Consider the following 22,199-nt stretch of genomic DNA (forward strand, 5'->3'; position numbering starts at 1 on the left):
CAGACAGACAGACAGACAGACAGACAGACAGACAGACAGACAGACAGATAGATAGATAGATAGATAGATAGATAGATAGATAGATAGATAGATAGATAGATAGATGGATGGATGGATGGATGGATGGATGGATGGATGGATGGATAGATAGATAGATGATGGATAGATAGATGGATGATAGATAGATAGATATGATAATGATACTATACCCCATCTTGAAAGAAACAACATGGGATGTATATTTGCATCTTCTTAATACCATCAGTACAACTGTTTTTAAGCTCCTGGAGTAGTGGTTTAGCCTATAGCAGCAGGAACATTACTCTCTGTGGTGAAGGTTGAGGTTGGTCTATATAATTTCTGGGTTCCCTTCCTTCTCTGAGATTCTACGATTCTTTTTCTGTGACAGCTAGTCACGGGGCAAGATTAGGCTAATACAATGACACAAGTGAAGCTTTCCCAGAAAATAACTCTTTCCCCCTTTTCCGTTGTTCTAATGCCTAGCTCTTTGTGACTCCATTTGGAGTTTTCTTTGCAAAGATAGTGAAGTGGTTTACCATTTCCTTACCCAACCAGCTCATTTGACAGATGAGGAAACTGAGGCAAAAAAGGTAAAGTGGCTTTCCCAGGGTCACACAGCTAGTAAATGTCTGAGGTCAGATTTGAACTCAGGCCTTCTTGACTCCAGGCCCAACGCTCTATCCACTGGCTGCCCTGGCCTTTTCCCCTAGCCTGTTTCTAATCCTTCCACAGGATGATTTGGTTTTCCTATTCATGATTTAATCATAGTCTTAAAGGGACGTAGAATGGGAAGAAAATTCTCTGATACGGTTTCTGTATTTTTTGTTGAATTTTGTTTTGAGGCAGTTTGTGACATAGCAGAGTGATGGTACTAGAGTCAGAAAGACCTGAGTTCAAATCCAGCCTCAGACACTTAATTAGCTGTGTGACCTGGACAAGTTGCTTAATCCCTGTTTGCCTCAGTTTCTTCAACTGTAAAATGGGGGAAATAATAGCACCTACTCCTTAGGGTTTTTGTGAGGATCAAACGAGACAATATTTGTACAAAGCACTTGGCACAGTGCCCTGCATACAGTAGGCACCATATAAATGCTTATTCTCTTCTCTTCCCTTTTGGAGGTGGCAACGTACTCAGCTATTTTAGCTTAAAGTGTGAGGTTTTAACACTGGATATGAAAACAGGAAGAAGAAAAGCAGAGGTAGAAACTGGGGACTGGGGCTCGGGGTGGGGTAAGCATGCTAGCAAGAAAAAAATGATGTAAACTAAAGTTAACTGCTCTTTGATTTCTTTTGTTTTTCCAAACAAATTTGATTCCCAATGAAGTGCATACTTAGGGCTTGTTTTAACCAAACTTCTAGCCTGAAGAGAAGACAGGCATAATTATGTTTGCCAAGCTTGGTATTACCACAAGGAGAGAATAGAGCATGCAGAGAGAAAATGGGGGGTTGGATAAAAAATCAAGACTTACACACTTCCTCTTAATCTTGACAGTCTAAAGAAACATGGGGAAGGGGGAAGTTAGGTGGCACAGTGAATAAAGCACCCTCCCTGGAGCCAGGAGGACCTGAGTTCAAATCCAACCTCAGACACTTGACGTACTTACTAGCTGTGTGACCTTGGGTGAATCACTTAACCCCAATTGCCTTGCCTTTCCCCATCCAAAAAAAAAAAATGTGTGTGTGTGTATGCATGTATGTATCTGTATATATATGAACATATGTCTGTATAAAGAAACATGGGGAGCATTGGTTCATCACATTGCAATTTAATGGTACTGCAGGTGTCAGGATGGTAAATGGGGAGGGGTGGGGGATTGGAATGAAAGGTACCTCAGCCTGTAGCTTGGATTTCTGCATCTGTAACTGGGCCAGGATACCTTTGTATTCTTCAAGCTGGCTCTGCAGAATGGGAACCCTCCTTTCAGCTATGAGCTTCTCCTGGAACAAAATAAGAAAATGTTTGCTGTTTATAGCACACTATCAGAATTTGAAGATTAGTGCTACTAAAACCCAAAAACAATAGGCAAAGATGTTGGGAGTAGGGGTTGAGAGCAAGGAATGGGGAGAAAGAGGTTAAGTCAATAAGCAATGCATTGTGTACCACAAAATGCCAGGTACCAAGCTTGCTAACCGCTGGGGATTAAAAAAAAAGGCCTCCTCCCAAAAAAGCCCCTACTCTCTAAGGGCTTATGTCTGAATGAGAGACAAAGACAATATGCAAAAAGTAATGTACAAACAAAATATATTCAGGATAAATTGGAGGTAATCTCTAGGGAAAGCACTCAGATTAAGGAGGACTGGAAAAGGCTTCTTGCAGAATAGAGGAATTTAGCTCAGAATTGAAGAATGCCAGGCAAGCCAGAGGGCTGGAGATGAGGGGGCAGAAAACTCCAGGCATGATGGACAGTCAGTGAAGATGCCCCAAGTTGGGAGATGGGGTGTCTTATGTGCTGAACAACAAAGAAGCCAGTGTTACAGGCAGGGGAATAAAGTGTAAGACAGGAAAGGGAGGAAGAGGACAGATTTTGAAGGGCTTTAAAATCTAACAGATGATTTTATATTTGATCCCAAAGGTAATAGGGCCCCACTGGGGTTGACTGAACATGGGGGTGACATGGTTAGACCTGCTTGATCATTTGACAGCTGAGTGGAAGATGGATTGGAGTAAGAAGAGACAAGAGGCAGGAAGACCAATCAGAAGCCTACTTGCATAAAGTAATGAGGACTTACACCAGGATAAGGGCAATGTCACAAGAAAGAAGTGAATTGAAAGGAAACAGATAGAGGAGTGGCACGGGGTGGAGAAGGGCAGTGAGAAAGAGTGAAGAGTTGAGAACGGCACCTAGATTTTAAGCCCAGGGTTCCCAGGACTATGGTGGTACACTCTACAGGAACAGGAAAGTTAGGAAGAGGGGAGAGTTTGGGGGACAAAGTTCAATTTTGGCCATGTTGACTTAAGATGTATAAGAGACATATCATTTAAGATGCCCAATAGGCAGCTGGAGAAATTCTGCTTTCTTTTCCTTAAAAAAAAATCTCAAATTCTATTCCTAGGAATGAAAGCTCATATTATAGCTGTATTGACTATCAATATTATTTTATTTTATTAAATTCAACTCTCTTCTCTAGATAAATATTTCACATATAAATTTGTAGGGGGAGAACTATAAATATAAGTCCAAGCAAAGAACAAGAAGTCCTCTTTATTTTGCATATTCTGTTACAGAATTTCTTAACCTGGGATCCATGGACACTGAAGGTGTCTGTGGGTAAATTTCAGGGGTTTGATGAACTTAGATGGGAAAATGCAGCATTTTTATTTTCACCAACTTCTAACCAAACTTGGCATTTCCTTTCATTATGAACCTTTAAAAAACACTTTAGTCTGAGAAGGAATCCACAGGTTTTTACCAGTTTATCAAAAGGGTTCATGACACGGACACAAATTAAGAACTTCTGCCCTGTTCAGGGGCACTTGCATGGTATAGTGGAGAGAGCTCTGGGCCTGGAGTTAGGAAGAAGAATTTTAATCCAACCTCAGACACTTACTAACTGTATGACTCTAAGCAAGTCATAGTCTCTGACTACCTCAGTTTTCTCAACTGCAAAATGGGGGTAATAATACCTCTCAGGGTTATTTCGACTCAGTGAGATGATATTCATAATGCACTTAGCTAGGTATCTGGCATATAGCAGATACTTAATCAATGCTTGTTTCCTTTCTTTTCACTACTATAGTCAAAATCTAACAAGGGCTGGAGGTAGAAAGACAAAAATGCCAGCTCCTATCCTCAGGGCGCTTACAGTCTAGTAAGAGATACAACTTGGAAACATGTACAAGGTCATCTGAAGAGGGGAAAGGTCCTCACAACCAATGGAATCAGGAAAAGTTTCCTATAGATGAGAACTTCTTAAATTTTTTCCACTCGTGACCCCCTGAAACCCATGAGATCTCAACCCAGTTTAAGAAGCACTGCGGTACAGATGAACCTTAAGGAAGTGAAGGATATTTAGCAGCAGAAGAGAGGATGAAGTAAAATCTAGCATTTGCAACCTACACAAAGGACAGCTACAGTTCTGGGAACAGAAAGGCTACTTTGGCTGGAACAGAAGTAGAGTGGTATAAGTCTGTAGTAGGAAAAGTAGGTTTGAGCCAAATTGTTCCAGGGCTTTAAATTTCAAGTTAATGAATTTGTATTTTTTCCTGGAGTCAATAGGGAGCCACTAGAGTTTTTTGAACAGTGCTTTAGGAAGATGATTTTGACAGCGGTATGAAGGATGGACTGGAGAAGAGAGAAAATTTGGAGAAAGGAGGATGGCCATGAGATCAGGGTTAGGGATCAAGGAACCTAAATTTTAACAATTTACATACAGGCATCTAAACTCATGCTGATCTACCAATGTTGGCTTTCCTCGCGACAACCCCATGAGGAAATTTAGCAAAAGATCAAAAATCCTTCCTTTACTCAGCAGGGAGAGAGAGAGAGAGAGAGAACACTGTGCTTGGTTGGCACAAGAGGAAACAAAGATGAATAAGACGCATTCTTTCTCTTCAAATCGAATAAAAATGATATAGCCCTTAGCACAAATAGCTATAACAGAAAAGTAAAGATGATAAGCCCACCAGAAAGACATAAATAAGGCGCTATGTGAAGTCTGATGGGGGGTGATAATGATTATATAAATATGTAAATTATATGATTGTATAAGCTGTGTGATAATTATTAATAATTTTAACTCTTAGTAGTAATTATTATTATATTTCACCTATATAAGATGGGACTTTACGGGTAAGGTGGTGTGTAAGCTGAGTCTTCCAGCACACATAGTTGTTCAGTTGTGTTAGAGCCTTCGTGACCCCATTTGGAGTTTTCTTGGCAAAGATCCTGGAGTGGTTTGCCATTTCCTCCTCCAGCTCATTTTACAGATGGGGAAACTGAGGCCAATGAGACTAAGTGACTTGCCCAGAGTCACCTAGCAAGTAAATGTCTGAGGCTAGATTTGAACTCAAGAGGATGAGTCTTCCTGACTTCAGGTCCAGAACTCCATCTCTCGAACGTCTGTCTCTACCACTAACTCAGCTGTGTGACCTTTGATCTCTAAATCTCAGCTTCTTCACTTATAAAGTGAGGGGGTCTGACTAGGGGATCCTAGTCTTTTCAAGTTTAACATTCTCTGAGTTATGATATAATATAAAGACTGTTTTCTCTACTTGTTTATGCTTAGAACAGGCAACTTCCATACAGAAGCTTGTCAGCATTGATGCCTGAGACATCAAGTATCTAACGTGGTGGAAGCAGGGGGAGAAAGAGTGTCAAGATAGTACTGACTAGTTGTTTATTTGGGAGTTGATTTGTATGGATTTTCATAATATGCACAATCCTATATTAGTTTTCTCATACATTTAGATTTTCTCAAATTATTTAGCTATTTTTAAATGCAGGGGTAAAGATTTATTTTGCCTCTGTCAAGTCCTCTTCCCCTTTCTCACCATTTTTCATTATTTATTTATTATTTCCAAAGTTTAAATGCACCAGAAAGTGCATAATTGATACATAGATGTTTCTATAGACCCATACATAATGGGAGTGATCAGGGAGGGTTTGTTAAAACTGATGAGTACCCCCAATCAATTTGAGAGGGCTACAAGGTGCAAAACCTTGTCATGAAGACTAGGCTACAGCAAGTCCTAGGGTGATATTTGTGCTCCAAACCTCCAAAGTATATTTATTGAGGGGGGAGTCTAATGAGCTATTCGAATGATTTATGGTTTGTTTGGGTGTGTTTGCTTTTTGGAGGGCAATTGTGGCTAAGTGACTTGCCCAAGGTCACACAGCTATTTTTTTGTTAAGTGTCTGAGACTGGATCTGAACCCAGGTCCTCCTGACTCCAGGGCCAATTTATGGTTTTTTAATGGGCTCCAATGAATCCTTTACATCTTATATATTTTCTCCAGTGGAAATTACTAAATGTTGCCCCACAATTAATACCCATATAGTATGCACTGCATGCCTATTTGGGACTTGGTGACCATTACCAACATGTGAGTCAACCTAAACACAAGCCATACCTAATCAGGAGATTTTCCCTGGAGTAAAGCTCCAGAGTGAGGGCAAAGAACCAAAGAGAGATCTTTGAGATCTAAGAGATCTTGAGGGGTCAAGCCCCAGGATTAAGCCTTGTCCTTGTGAGCCCAAAGTCCATTGGCAAGTGGAGCTGGATCACAGATAAAACACCTAAGTCAAAAATCAAACTATTTATTGAGAGCCTTATATGTGAGAGGCACAGAAATTTAAAATAATTTCTATTGTCAAGGAAGGTTGTTGACTATCTAGTTGATATGTGTTAATACACTCAGCTTTAGAACTTCTGCCCTGGGAGGTGAGATGCCATTAATTGGTGAGTACAAACTCAGGGAGCTTGTTCTATCTGTTGCCCCCAGACCATGCTTCATACCAGCACCCAGGCTATCCAAACAGTAATGTCATCACCTGAAAAGCCTCTGTCAATTGGCTGCCCTATGGTTCTACTCACCATCCCTTTGGCTACCCAGCACAAAACAAATAATAACAAAACTTATTATTATAGATTATTATAGATTATATAATGTGTTAATATATAATATACAATAAATAACATATAATATATATAATAACAACAGCTAATATTTACATAACACTATGTGCCAGGTTCCGAACTAGGTGCTTTACAATTATTATCTCATTTATCCTTCCCAGAATGAAAGCTCTCTGAGGGCAGGAACTTGTCTCACTTTTATAAGTTTATTTCTACAATTTAGCACAATGACCAACTCATAGGAAGTGCTGGATAGGTCCTTTTTATTCATTCATTATGGAGACCTATACATATCATTGACATTTTGTTGATTTGGGGGCAAGTAGGTGGCACAGTGGCTAGAGCACCAGACCTGGAATCAGGAGGACCTGAGTTCAAAACCCAGCCTTGGACAAGTCACTTAACCCTGTTTGCCCTAGTTTCCTCATCTATAAAATGAACTGGAGAATGAAATGGCAAACCACTCTAGGATCTTTGCCAGAAAACCCCAAATAGGATCACAGAGAGTCAGCCACACCTGAAACAATTCAACAATAATTTGTAGCTTCATCTGTGGATAACTGAAAGGAATTTTTTCTAGGATAATATGCCATATGAATGAGCAACCTGAGAACAAGTAACTAGCTTCCATGATATTTAAAAAGTGCTCTAGGCGATTTTATACATCTACTTGTACTTTATAAATTCACTAAGATTTACAAAATAAGGCTAGGGTGAATTCTAAATTATTACAATTTTAAATCATCTCAGTTAAAAGGAATAGTTCAAGAGTGCTTATATGCACTCTGATATAAATTAGTGCTGAATTGGAAAAGAAAACTAAAGTTTTAAAAATTAGAACTGAGATGTTTAGAAAGGAAAACCCTGAGGGAGAAAATTAGGCTTTAACATTCACACTCAAAAGAAACTGTTTAAAGCAGTTGGAGCAAGCCCCAATTATATTAATCAAAGTTAGAGGGTGGAACTTGGAATGCCAAAAGGTGGGCTGCAGGACAGTAATTTCACTCTGAAGGCTAAAAATGTCTCTCCCCACCCCCCATCCCATGTTCCCATGGCACAGCTGTTCCTTAACTGAATTTAAATTCCTACAATAAAGAATGTAGTTTGTCATCCATATGAGCAAAATGCAGAACTCCTTTGCATGCAAGGATTTGGCACAAAAAAATAGAAAAGATGACACCATCTAGCAGATGTGAAATCTTAACCAGCCCTGCAAATAAACATGAAATACTACTGGTTCAGCAAAATCTTTACCAGCCTACTATGCCCCCTACAGGAGAAATAAAGGGAGTTATGAAAAGGAAACAAAAATAGCATTTGTTGCAAATTCTAATTAAGCATTATGTTACTGCTGGGATAATTGAACTCTTACAAGTTGTTTAAAATATATGCATGTATGTATATATGTGTGTATATGTATATATGTGTGCATATTATATATTATTTTAAATATATACTGTTGTTTATATATTATAGCATATATATTATATATGTATATTATATATACATATATAATGTAATATATAATATAATGTATATTATTATATATTATATATAAATTAAATATTATATAACAAAATATATGTGTTTATATATTATACACATATAGATACACATTATATGTGTGTATATATACATATATATATGAAATGGGAGAAAAATTTCCCCACAGAATAAGTAGCAGTGACTTAAGAAAACTTTTGGAATGTTGTATAAAGAATAAACTTTTACTTTACTTCTTAAGCCTTATTTTTGTAACCTTCATGATAATCACCATCTGTTCCATATATATTGAAGGTCATAGTCTTATACAATAAATAGCATGCTGTGTCTTTTAAAATTTATTCACAGATAATTTGACACTTTCTTATATTCAAAATAAAAATAAACATGGATCTATCAGGTCCATTCACCAGATGATACTGGTGAAAAACTGAATGAGTCTTTGGAACTATCTAAAATTAGCAGCAAAACTGTACAGAAGAGAGCCAAGATGAAACCTGTCAAACTGACCTCAGTGAGGATAACAAAATTCCTTAACAGAAGAGGCGATATCCAGAATGAGGAAGGTAAAAGTCTCTGCTGATTAGACCTCATCTGCGGTAGTGGTTTTGGTTCTGGAAACAGCATCGTATGAGAGATATCAACAAACTGGAACCTAGCCAAAAACAGCACCAAGATGGCAGAGACATCCAAGCACTTTGTGTGATGGTCAGCTGAAGTCTTGTGACTTGGGAAGTCAGTGACCCCACTGATCGCCATTCATCTGACATCCCCAGCTCTGGGATATAAGCAGGGCTGTAATGGAGCTGCTCAAACAAGTTCTCCAGAGGCAATTGTTTCATTTGCAGCATGGGCTGCATTTACAAGTCTATACAAAACTCAGTTTAATCTATTGTTTTGTTGATTTTCTAGACTTTTAAAAATGATGGAGAAATATTAATAGAGCAGATAAAACTTAAAAGAATGCTGGGTATACATTTTTGGAGAGCTATTTGTTAAATGCATGCCAGCACACCCCTCAATATAAGCATCTGTGCCCCCAGATATTCTCCTTTCCCATATGGAGAATACAGGTGGTGATGTTCCATTCAGATATCATATGCATAGTCTGATCCTCACCCTTACTTCCAAACTTGGCTATAGCTGCTTAAGGGAAGCATTAGAAGCCAGACTCCTCTGTATAAACTTCCTTGCTTTTGGCCTCAGTTCAGACCAGAGGATACTTGCCTCTGCCCTTCCCATAGCACTAGCTGTTCTTCTCAAGTATATAATCACTATGGGCTCCAGGCTCCTAAACACTGCCTCTCTCCCATACACAGTGTCTAGCTGCGCTGATGCATTCAGTAGTACACTGGAGCCAACCCATACTTAGGAGCTAACCGTTATGTTTTCAGTGTTAATATTTATGCCTCAGAAATTGGCAAACGCTACATGTCGGGGCAAACTGAGTCATGCATATGTTCCAGATTTGCTGCTTTTTTTGGTGTGGTTTGTTTTTTTTTCAGAGAGTTAGTTTTTAAACATTTACCATCACACACTCAGATAGATTCCTCCCAACTCACTCTAGACCAGGACTGCTTAATCTAGGATCTATGGACTTTTATTTTTTTTCTGTTTTTTGGAGGGGGGAAGGTTGGGCAATGGGAGTTAAGTGACTTGCCCAAGGTCACATAGCTAGTGTTAAGTGTCTGAGGCTGCATTCAAACCCAGGTCCTCCTGACTCCAGGACTGGTGCTCTATTCACTGAGCCATCTAGCCGTCCCAGTCTGTGAACTTTTAAAAAATATTTTGACAACTATATTTCCATCTAGACCCCACCATATCTTGTTATCTCTGTTTTACTTTCTTAGGCAATCTTAAATTTTTTTTTATTTATTTTATCTTTAATTTACTGAATAAAACAAGAATTTTCATAACATAGTATAATTTTAAAAATGGATGATTACACATGAAACTGCAAATCTATTATGTACACCTTTCTATTCCTTTTAAATACATAATAAAGTTATTATGTAAATTTCTTTTTTTTTCCTTTTTTTCTTCCCTCTCTGCTTCCCCCCTCCCCTTCATCCTAGAGATGGCTACCAATAGTCACAAATAGGTACATATATATATATATATATATATTTAAAATTATCCTATATATACTTCTATTTATCAGTTCTTTTTCTGGATGCAAATACCATCTTCCTTCATAGGTCCTTTGTAGTTAATTTGGATATTTGTAACATTTCTAATATTGGGATTGTCTGACACAGAGAAGAAGAAAAGACCTATAGGGGTCATGGCGGCTGTCTTCCAATAGTTGAAGGATTGTTGGATGGAAGCAGAGTTAGATTTGTTTTGCTTATCCCCACAGGACAGAACTAGAAGCAATGAATGAAGGTTGCAAAGAGGTGAATTTCTGTTTGAGGAAAAAAAAATTCTCCTCATTTAGGACTATCAAAAAGTGGAGTGGGGGAAGGGGCGGCTAGGTGGCTCAGTGAAGAGAACACCGGCCCTGGAGTCAGGAGGACCTGAGTTCAAATCCAGCCTCAGACACTTAACACAAAACTAGCCATGTGACCTTGGGCAAGTCACTTAACGCCAATTGCCCTACCTTCCCTCTCCAAAAAAAAAAAAAGCAAAAAAAAAACTATTAAAAAATGTGGAGTGGGCTAGCTTGGTATTTGATACAACCTAGTAGAGCAGATGGGAAAACCTTGCAGGTATAAAACCCTAAACTAACCATTGGAATATGGTAGAGAGCCATCCTCTTCAGGTACAAAATGGACTAGATAGGTCTCTTCTAATTCTGAGATTCTATGATTCTTTATGAAATATCCAGTAAATATGGAAGGAGAAATATGAAAGAAAAGAAATAACATTTATTAAGTGCCTACTATATAGCAGGCAATGTGCTAATCACTTTACAAATATTAATTCATTTGGTCCACACAACAGCCCTAGGTAGGTAAATGCTATTATCATCCTATTTAGAGATAAGGAAATTGAGGCAGACAGAGATTAAGTGACTTGCCCGGGTCACCCAGCTAATAAGTGACTGGTACTAAATTTGAACTCATGTCTTCCAGACTCTATCCACTCTGTCATCGAGCTGCCTAAACAACGGCAACTGGGAAGAAGATATGAACAATATTCTGACCTCAGATACGTATATCCTAAGGCACAGAATGTGGGAAACAAAGTTCAAATGTCATTTTAGCACAAGGGGATGGCTATAATCACACAGTTACCACAGAGGTCTGATGGGATAAGAAGTAAGACTCAGATCTGACAATGGAAGAGTACATACAGCTTGTTTAAAAGAAACTGAGCTGCTGGAAGGAAAAGGGAAGCAGCAAGAATTGTTAAGAAAATACAATTACTCCAATGGAGAAGTTGTCCAAGTATGTGAAAAAGCAATTCTCAGAGAGAGAATGACAAACTATTAAAATCCATGTGGAATATTGCTGCAAATCACAAATAAAAGAAATTAAAGTTAAAAATTATGTGGTTTCACCTCACGTCAAACAAATGGGGAAAGATGACAGAAGAGAAGAAGAGACAATATTAGAGGGTTCCAGAGAAATAGACACAGCAGTGCATTATTGGGAGCTATGAGTAGGTACAACTGTTTGGAAAAGCAACTTGGGATTATACAAATAAAGTAACTAAAAAGTCCACACTCTTTGACTGGGAGATTCTGCTGCTAGGCATATAACCTAAGATAGATGGTCATTGACAAAAGAAATCCTCCATCCAAAATATTTATAGCAGCACTTTTTTGTGGTAGCAAAACACGAAAATGAAGTTGATATCAGTCGGTTGGGGAAATGGCTAAACAATTGTGATGTTTAAATGTAATGGAATATTATTTTTGTTTAGTTGTTCCCAATCGTGTCTGATTCTTTATGACCCCATTTGGGGTTTTCTTGGCAGAGATACTGGAGTGGTTTGCCATTGCCTTCTCCAGCTTATTTTACAGATGAGGAAACTGAGGCAAACAGGGTTAAGCAACTTTCAAAGGGTCACAGCTAGTGAGTATCTGAGGCTGGATTTGAACTCAGGTCTTCCTGACTCCAGTGTGGCTCTCTTTCCACTGAACCACCTAGTTGCCCTTATGGAATATCAAGAAATAGCAAAGATGCTCAATATAAAGAAGTGCAAAAGCATTTATATGAACTGATGCAAAATGAAGTGTGCAGAGTCAGGAAAACAATGACTATGTAAATGAAAAGGACAAGAACCACGAAGCCATCAAAAGTGACTCTTGTGAAGGTAAAAAGAAAAATCTTGGCTCCAAAGGAGAAAATGTGACATGACATGTTCCCACCACCTTGGCAGAGGAGTGGTCCCCACATGTGGAACATTACAAATAACTTCAGATTTTTTTTTCTATGTGTTTATCCGTTTTGCTGGATTTCTTTCTCTTCTTCCTTTTTTTTCTTAAAAAAAAATTTGTTATAAGGAATATCTCTCTGGAAGAAGAAATGGAGGTATATTTGGAAATCTTGAAAATACAAAAACAAAAGATATCAATAAAAAAATTTTTAAAAAGAAAGTATTGGGGCAGCTAGGTGGTGACGTGGATAGAGTACAGACCCTGTAGTCAGAAGACCCCGAGTTCAAATCAGACCTTAGACACTTATTAGCTGTGTGTCACTTAACCCCAAATACCCCCCTCCCCCCAAAAAAGGAAAGTATTAGATCTGGATGGCAATAGATCATTCTGAGATCTAAAATACAGATAATGTAGACAAGGATAAAGGAATGAACAAGAGAAGTCATAATTCCCCTCTCAAATCTCTTGCCCCCTAGCCCTATTGCTGCTCATGTCTGGCCAAGCCCCAACCCTGCATTATTCTTCCACTTCTATTCACTTGGTGCTTAATGTTATTAAAATCACACAATTCCTGACTGGGTCCACCATACATTTGTGGTATCTAATCTCCTTTGGCCACCCCATTGTCAGGAGGAAATCCTTTTACTTTCCTGTTTGATTCCCTAACATACCCATAGCAGTTGTTTTGAAATTTCTCTCATCTTCTCAAGCCTCCCCCACCACCAGCTCCTCTCTCCCTCTCAGCAGAGCACATCACTCAAACTTTCCTGAGGAAATAAGGGCCAAGTGACTTAAGCTCCTTCTTTGAGTTAACATCTTTAAAAACCCTTATTAGCATCACTTCCCATTCTCTCCTGCTTTACTTCGGCCTCTCATGTCAATGAGGGCCTAGCTTTCCATTTCCTCACCAAGGCCTTACCCTTCTTGTATTCTCGATAACAAGAATAATAGAAAAATGCGAGTGTCCCCCTACAGATAGTTCCTGCAACCATTCCTCTCATCAATATTCTGTCTCCCCCTGTAGATTGACTCCTTCCTTGCTGTCTACAGACATTTCCAAGTCTTCCCCATTCTTAAAAAAAAATACTCACTTAACCCTGTTATCCACTCAAACTATTGTCCTACTCTCCTTTTCACCACTAAACTCATAAGGGGAAAAAACTGCCTATAGAACTCATTGTTTCCTCTTCTCTTGGGGCATCTAGGTGGTGCTAGAGGGTGGAACCAAGAGTCAGGACTCATCTTCCTGAGTTCAAATCTGGGCAAGTCACTCAACCCTGTTTGCCTCAGTTTCTTCATCTGTAAAATGAGCTAGAGAAGGAAATGGCCAACTACTCCAGTATCTCTGTCAAAAAAACCTCCAGTGGGGTCATGAAGAGTTGGACACAACTGAAAAAACTCAACAATTCCTCAATGAAACTGCTCTCTGCTGCATCGCCAATGTCCTCTTAATTACCAAGTCAAATGGCCTTTTCTCAGTCCTCATCCTAATAACCACCTTCTCTCCTCCTAGTCACTCTGCTGTCTGGGTTTTTACAACACTGCTTTCTCTGGCTTCTGCTTCTACCTGTCTGATTGCCCCTCTTCATTCGCCTTTGTTGGATTATCATCCATATTCCTCCTCTTACTGTGAATGTACCTCCAACGCTCTAGCCTGGGCCATCTTCTCATCTCCATAAAGACTCTCCCTCTCGGTCATCTCAGCTTTCATGGGTTTGAATATCATCTTATACAGATGACTCCCATATTTATATATCCAGCACCCCTTCCTGAATTCTAGTCTACATTCCCACCACCACTAGACATTTTTAATGAGATATCCTGTAGGCATCCAAATTCAAACTATCTAAATCAGAGCCCATAATCTTTTCCCTAAAATGCATCTCTCCATCAGCTCTTCCAAACCAAAGGAAGTCTAAATATGCCTGAAGCAAAGTACCTAAAAGTATCTTGCTGACAAGTTACTTCCTGAGTTGGTTTAGAAAGTAGCAGCAGCAGCAGCAGCAGCAGCAGCAGTAGTAGTAGTAGTAGTAGTAGTAGTAGTAGTAGTAGTAAGTAGCAGTAGTAACAGCTAGCATTAATATAGAGCTTTAAGGTTTGCAAAGCACTTTACAAACATCTCATTTGATTCTCACAACAACCCTGGGAGGTAGTTATTATTATTGCCATTTTGCAGAAAAGGGATTTTTATTTTTAATCTCTCCCACAAAGGGCAGAGGAGCTCAAGAAGCAGACACAAGGCACTTGGGTCCAAAGGGTTTTCTAAAAACCAGATCTAGTTATCTAGTTCTTGTTAAGAGCCTATTACAAGTTGAATTTGCCATGGCACTTGAGACCCAGAAAATCTTTAACTCTCCTTTCCTTTATGCAAGGAAACTCCTTCTGGTCCTCCTCAAGTCATACTCCTGGAAGGGTGGGGAAAGAGGGGCAGAAAAGGAATCAGGGCCCTCACTGAAGTACTACTGTCCCATTGGGCCTAGAAGGAAAAGAGTAAGGGAGAGAGAAGCAGATGGGATGGTAGCACAGCAAAATGCCCAAATGGAAAATGAAAGGCCTAGTTTGAGGAGAAAGAAAGACAAAACCTAGTTATCTGTCACAAGTTAAGTGACTCACCCAGGGTCACACAGATAGTAAGTATCTGAGACCACATTTGAACTCAGGTCTTCCTAACTCCAGTTCCTAGTGCTCAGGCCACTATGCTACCTAGCTGTCCCTTACAAATAAGCATTTTCTTGCTGTTTTCTCTCAAAAAAAAATATGGAAAGCCAAAAGTGGAACTGCTATTCTGAAATTAGTGTTGAGCAGTGAGAAAAAAATAACTCATGATGTAGAAGCAGCAGGGCTATGGGTATGGGCAGCTAGGTAGCACAATGATAAAGTGTGGTACCTAGAAATCAGGAAGACCTGAGTTCAAATCTGGCTTCAGATACTTACTAGCTATGTGACCCTGGGCTTAACCCTGTCTGCCTCAGTTTCCTTATCTATAAAATGAGCTGGAGGAGGAAATGGTGAACCATCCCAGTATGGGCAACATGTAGAACATATGGTCCCCACAACGGGGTAAGTCCCCTGGTCATTTGGGTATCATTAGTTAAGAGAATGCCTTGTGCCTACGTGCATTGTCATTAGAAGAGAAGCAACATGATGAATCAGCAGCCTCAGAATCAGAAGACCCGAGTTCAAATCCAATCTCTGCCACACACTAGTTAGACAACCTCGGGTAACTCAATGTCTTTGAGTGTCAGTTTCCTCATGTATAAAAAGAAGGGGTTGAACAAAATCAATCTCTAAACTCTTCTATTCCAGATACTAAAAGACTAATACTCATACTGCTCCACTAAAATAGAGATCATGAGGAAATCATCAGAAAGTCCTATGAAAATGTTAGATGATGAGGTAAGGAAAGTTAGTATTGTTTCACATGAGAGACCAACTTAGGTGGTCCTTAGGGAAGTACCCACCTCAGGACCTAAAAATGCCACCCTGGCATCTACCGAGCATACTTCAATTCTCAAAATCCTTCCCTTTGTGGCGGTTGGACCATTAAACCCTGTCCCAGGTTCTTACCTCATTTATGCCGATGGTAATTGTGGACACTGGAGGAGTGTTCTGTATGATCTGCTGGAGGACACTGACATAGGTCTGGATTTCCAAGAGATTCTGTTAGAGCAATAGAAGTATTTCCATTGAAACTTTGTATGGCCAATATTTTCCTTCTAAGAGCATTTTAGGTAATGGGGTGGGGGACCCTAAATCTCTTAATTTGACTATGAGTGTTTTCTGTTACTGTTAACTTCTCAAACTTTAGATTTTCTGTAAAGTTATAGATCTGTCCATTCTTATTTCTATGAATTTAGATTATGCTTATTTCTCCCTTGTGCTTTAAAGATTAGGCATGGAAAGTTTTAATCTCAGGTCATTTTTTCCAAATGAATAGCATACTTCCTGCTTCCTGATGCTCCGGAAATTCAAGCTAGTTATAATATTGACCTAAGTAACATATAACCATACAAGTTAATTTGTTGCATCCTACTCTAAAATATATATATACATATATAAATATATATACACACATACATGCACACATATGTACATATATATATAATTCCAAAGTCCAGTAAAAAAGAATTGTGAGATTTTGGCTTTTTGTGCTGTCTGTGCCACTGTTTTCCTTCACTGGTACAGAAAACGGAGTTGATTATAAGAGTCAGGTCTCACTGTCAAGTCAGACAGGTTCTCATGGTATTAGAACATAATTGTAAGCTTTTTAGGAGTGATAATGGAAGTCATGTGGTACAAATGGAAGGAACAATGGATCTGGAGTCAGAGGATCTGGATTCAAATCCTACCTCTGACATTTATTATTATTTGACTTTGGACAAATTGGTCTGGGCCCCAGTTTCCTCATCTGTAAAATGAAGGGGTTGGACCATATGGCCTGTAAGATCTCTTCTCACTCTAAACCTACCCTGTGATCCTCTGACTATCAAGATAAGCCATTCTGGGATACTACTATATAAAAGTAAGACCTAGTGAATGTGCACCAAAAGTGGAGGGGCCAGGCATGCTATTAGAGAAATACCCAAATACCAACTACAGTAGCCCATCCAATCTTCTGAATCACCCAACTCAATGAGCAAATACAGGAGGAACATGGAGGAAGAAGGAGCCATCCCTCCACATCTGAGGGTGGGGAGGGCAAAGAATGCCTTTCCTGATGCAGATATTCTTCCCATACAACTCCTAAAACTAGCCTTGGGCCACTTCTAACCCACTCAACATCCTATCCTCTATGATTTCCCAAGGGGTCATAGCTAGGAGCAAATGTGGAGACAAAATGGAGCATCTAAGGATGGGATGAGGGAATGGGCAAATGTTCTATAACGAAGGGGGAACACAGAATGAAAAACACGAGGATAACAAAACTATCTTCAGGTTCATTTTCCATGTGAAGAGTGCAGTATGATTCAATGAATTATTAAATGATGAAGGGGTGGAGAGATGTGACAGCAGCCTCTAGAACTCAGGTCAGTCCATTGCCACCATATGGAAAAGATTCACAGGGATTCATTATTTCCTTAACCAGTTAGGCCTCAAGATAGATTTCATGAAAACCTATATACAGTAACCAAGGTGGATTAATTTGATTAGCTAATAACAATCAGCTGATAATCACTCTTTATTCCCAATGACCAGACCATATAGTCCAGAGCCCATTCCCATATAAAAAATATTCAATGAGTGTTGTTGAGCAACCAGCTGACCTCATAGATTTTGTTAGACAAAAAGAAAAATATTTTAGGCCTCGTGTTTTCAGCCCCTTTGAAATTTATTTGGACTTATCTGACTAAGACACGGGAGAAGGTTTTTGGGAAATGGTTCATAGTTACCTTCTTGTACCTGTCCTTTGCAGCGCTAATGTCATCCTGCAGAAACTGGGATTCAATCTGAAGCTCCAGATTATGCAGCAAGGCTTCATCTGCTTCCTGAAATGTCAAAAAGGGAAACATTTCACAGTGGTCTCCCCAGTTCAGGAAAAGGAGGAAATCCTCAAGAAGCTTACATTCTAATGGAGGGATGCAACACGTACACGTGTAAGGAAACATTGGGTACATTCAAATTAACTTAACAAAGGAGAGCATTGCTAACAACTAAGAGAATCAGGAACAACTTTATGTAGATTCTTGAGCTGTACTTTGAAGGATGCAAAGAGTGGGCACAGGTACATGGGAGTTGTATGTGTTCTCACCTATAAAGCCCAAGAGATGAGTGCATGAACCCTAAATTTCTTGGCCCCAGTCATAGAAAGAGAGTGGCTTAATCTTTCAGTCTAAGAAATAGAATCCATGGAGAGTAGATTGCATGGTCTTTATTTCACCCTCAGAAAATACCCACAATAACTCATAAACAGCCAATAAAATTTTCTTCCCACTCCACTAAATCCCCCATTTCTAACTAGAATCCCCAAAGACCTCTAGATTCATTGGTTATACCCTGTGGTATGAATTCTCTTCAGAAGAGGAAGTAATTTGGGGTTGCTAGAGAAACAGCCACCAAAAATACAGCAAGTCTCATCTCCACCCCAAGGACCCCATCACAGTGATATGTTCTGGAGTCAACTTGTGCTCAGTAGAGCAGACTGTTAAATTTTCAGTGTGAACATTTATACCTCAGAAACTGGCAAATGCTACAAATAAGAGGATGATTTATTGTCTTGTTAATCATTGTAGACTTTAAAAAGTAATGGAAGGGGCGGCCAGGTAGCACAGCAAGTAAGAGCACCGGCTCCAGTGTCGGGATGACCTGGGGATCGAATCCAGGCTCCAATACTTAGCACCCACCCAGAAACACCTGGCCGTGTAACCTTGAGCAAGTTACTTAACCCCGATTGCTTCATAAAAAAAAAAAAGTAATGGAGAAAATATAATCATGAAAATTAAATTTAAAAGTATGCCACTGCGGTTGCAGCTAGGTGGCGCAGTGAATAGAGCACTGGCCCTGGAGTGAGGAGGACCTGAGTCCAAATCTGGTCTCAGACACTTAACACAAAAACTAGTCGTGTGACTTTGGGCAAGTCACTTAACCCCAATGGCCCTCCAAAAAGCAAAAAAAAAAAAAGTATGCCACAGGAACTTTATCTTCCTGGAAAGCCAGTTATTAAACAATTACTAACATATTTTTTTGCATATAGCCTTCCCATCATTTGATATTATCCTAAAGACTTGAACTTTCTCTGAAAGAAAAACAAACTCTAAAAGTCTGGATCCCCAAACTCTGGAAGTTGAACTTGCAACCCCACAGCTGGTTCTGCCCAAGGATGCCCTCTTTTCTTTCCAAAAGGCTGGATTCCAGAACTTAGGAATTCTCCTCTTGGGTTGTGAGTGAGAATACATCTAATTTCCAAATGTGTCTAATCCAGGGCAACTATTAGAGGATCACAGTGGGGGTTAGGAGAAACTGTTCACATTCATAGGCTTTTCTCTCCCAGACCCAAATCAACTCTGAGACCTATTAGCACAGTGTCTGGTCCATATAAAGAGTTTAATAAATGTTAGCTGATTGATTGGTTCAGCATAAAAGTCCTCTCAAAAACTAAAATTAATGCCACAAAAGCTCATACACCTTATTTCTTAGAAAACCCTTCAGGTCCTTACTCATATTTCAAACAATTCTAATATTCCATCTTCTTCTGATGAGATTTATGCCTATATTACTTCAATTGTATATTTAAAGTTTTATAAATATGGAAATGTAATAAGATGGTTAGGAAAGCTACTCCTACAGTCTGAGTCACCTATAAGAGTTAGCAGACTGAGCCAATGGGCATGAAGAGAAGGACTGAGCATTCATCAAGGTCAAGGTGTATCAATCAGTCTGAAAATGCCCCTCACATGGAAACAGGAACTAGATGAACAATTAAAAGTAAACAATCAGATTCGTGTACTTGCTGTATCCCCATTAGAATGCAACTTTCTCGAGTATAAGAATTGGTTTATTAATTATATGTGAATCCTCAGCATCTGACCCAACGCCTGCCAATTAGTAGAGGCTTAATCAATGCTTGTCAAGTGATTGATTGATTGATTTTGGAACAAGAAAAAAGATAGTCTGTTTCTTAGTTGTGAAGAGAACACAAACAATGCAGAAGTACTTAGATCCAATTTAATTGAATGACTGGAAAACAATAAGATGGTACATTTGATAGCATACCACAGGGCAAAGAACTGAACTCTGGCATAAACTGAGGACCCACTTATAATCTACATCGGAAAGTCTCAATTACAAGGGCTGAATTCTGATCCTGACCTTCAGAGTCAGCATTCGGCTATATCTATCTTGGGGTCATCTGCCACCATAATAAGCAATTTTTTTTTCCCCAAAATCAGGCAAGTCGCAATTGAAGTTGAAAACATCAATGGGCCTAGTGCAAAGTCTTGGGGAAAAAAAACCATTGTTATAGCCTCTGGGTTTGCAGTGATCTATCAGTAATCAAGTTACATGATACGTGGCCAACAGGATCACAGTTTCCAAAGAGGATCAAAAACAGGGAATAGAATGAGAACAAAGTCTGAAAAATCTTTGAAATTGGAAAGAATAAAAAGTGTAGCATATTCATCTTTTCTTAATTTAGGCCATTTAAATGAAAACAAATTTGACTCAGAATTCTTTGTGAAACATCATCCAACAATGAAATTAAAATGGATATTTGTTAAGCACCTACAGAATACAGATGGCATCTACCCTGCTATACTAAGCCCTAAAAAAGAAACAGTTAGTAAAATGTGGTTATGCCCTTATGGGCTTACAATCTACTAGGAAATCATGATGCATGCAGAAACTATTGTAACACAAAATAATAAATGTCATGTGCATAAGAGAGATAGATGCAAGTCAAACACCATGTGAGGTCCAAGTGAAACAAAGGTCATGGCCCTGGGGAGAGGCTATTAGGTAAAACTTCCTGGAGAAGATGTTGTTTGAGTCAAGCTTGGGTCTGTAGCACATTAAATCTTTCAAATTAAAGTTGTACCTATTCAGAGTGTCTATTAAAACCCAAGTAATTCTCTTCATCACAATAATAAAGGGTTATTGACTTGCTTTTGGCAGCATTTCTTCTTCCTTTAAAGGGCTTTTATCTGATGAGTTACTACCTTGTTGTTAAAGCATTTTTTTCAGTCATGTCCTACTTTTTGTGACCACATTGGGGTTTTCTTGGCAGAGATACTGGAGTGGTTTGCCATTCCCTTCTCCAGCTCACTTTACAGATGAGGAAACTGAGACAAACAAGGTTAAGCAATTTGCCCAAAGTCTCACAGCTAATAAGTGTCTGAGGCCACATCTGAACTCAGGAAGATGAGTCTTCCAGACTCCAATCCACTGCCACCTAGCTATCCAAGTTTCTGCCTTAGCCTGCCCCAAACAAGACTGTGGTTGCTACTGCATTTGAGGGAATTCTCTCTATGTCTGTCTCTCTGTTTCCCCACCACTCACTGACCTCCCAACCCCATCACCACCCCGTGCTTCCAAAACTAAGAAGTGAAGATGCATGTGTTTTTATTATGTCACTAATGCTGTCAGCTGGTCTTTTAGATGGGCCACCAATAAAAACTTCTCCTTTTTTCCTCATTGAGACCCTGACTGATTCTAAAAACCCATTCTGACCCAGTCATCAAAAACATGCATGTGCTCCATCACATTTAGGATCAGCTATTGAAAAGAGGATCAGAGTTAACAATGAGCGCCTGGTGAGGCTTTACAATAAGAACCACCAACAGAATTCATAAATATAACAACAACCTCAGTTGAAATCCAGAATGCTCAGAGGGTGTTATTTGGATTTCTAGTTAAATGACATTGAACCAGAAAGTTCTTTTTGTTTCAGCTTTTGCTACTGAAAGTCCAAAGGGGAAGCTAGGTTAGACGGCTGGCTCTGGAATCAGAAAGACCTGAGTTCAAATTTAGCCTCAGACACTTACTGTGTGACCCTGGGCAAGTCATTTAACTACAAGTTATTTATTTATAACTTATTTATCTATAAGCTTCTGTCTCCTCATCTGTAAAATGGAGATAATAACACCTACCTCTTGTGAGACTCAAAAGAGATATTTGCAAATCACTTGGCACAGTACATGGTACCTAGTAGGCACTATAAGTACTTATTCCCATCTCCTTGCTCCCTTATTAAATATAATATTGGAATTTAATAATTACTCATATTCATAGGTTTATAGTTTCTAATGTGCTTTGCTCACAACCATCCTGCAAGATAGCTACT

At 39.1% G+C, this 22,199-nt stretch overlaps 1 protein-coding gene across 1 annotated transcript in view; it reads right to left on the reverse strand.

Annotated features, from left to right (window-relative positions):
- Positions 1–22,199, reverse strand: part of BFSP1 (beaded filament structural protein 1) — a 57,166-nt gene that overhangs the window by 19,754 nt on the left and 15,213 nt on the right. The window contains exons 3-5 of the mRNA XM_069075456.1: positions 17,815–17,910; positions 15,992–16,084; positions 1,852–1,959 (exon numbers count right to left, since the gene is read on the reverse strand). Of these exons, the coding sequence (XP_068931557.1) occupies positions 1,852–1,959; positions 15,992–16,084; positions 17,815–17,910 (297 nt within the window). The remainder of the gene's footprint in view (positions 1–1,851; positions 1,960–15,991; positions 16,085–17,814; positions 17,911–22,199) is intronic.

This window comes from Petaurus breviceps, unplaced genomic scaffold (assembly GCF_028583685.1).
Source record: "Petaurus breviceps papuanus isolate PSGF00001 unplaced genomic scaffold, PetGlider_PUasm1.0 90919, whole genome shotgun sequence".
Lineage (NCBI taxonomy): Eukaryota > Metazoa > Chordata > Mammalia > Diprotodontia > Petauridae > Petaurus > Petaurus breviceps.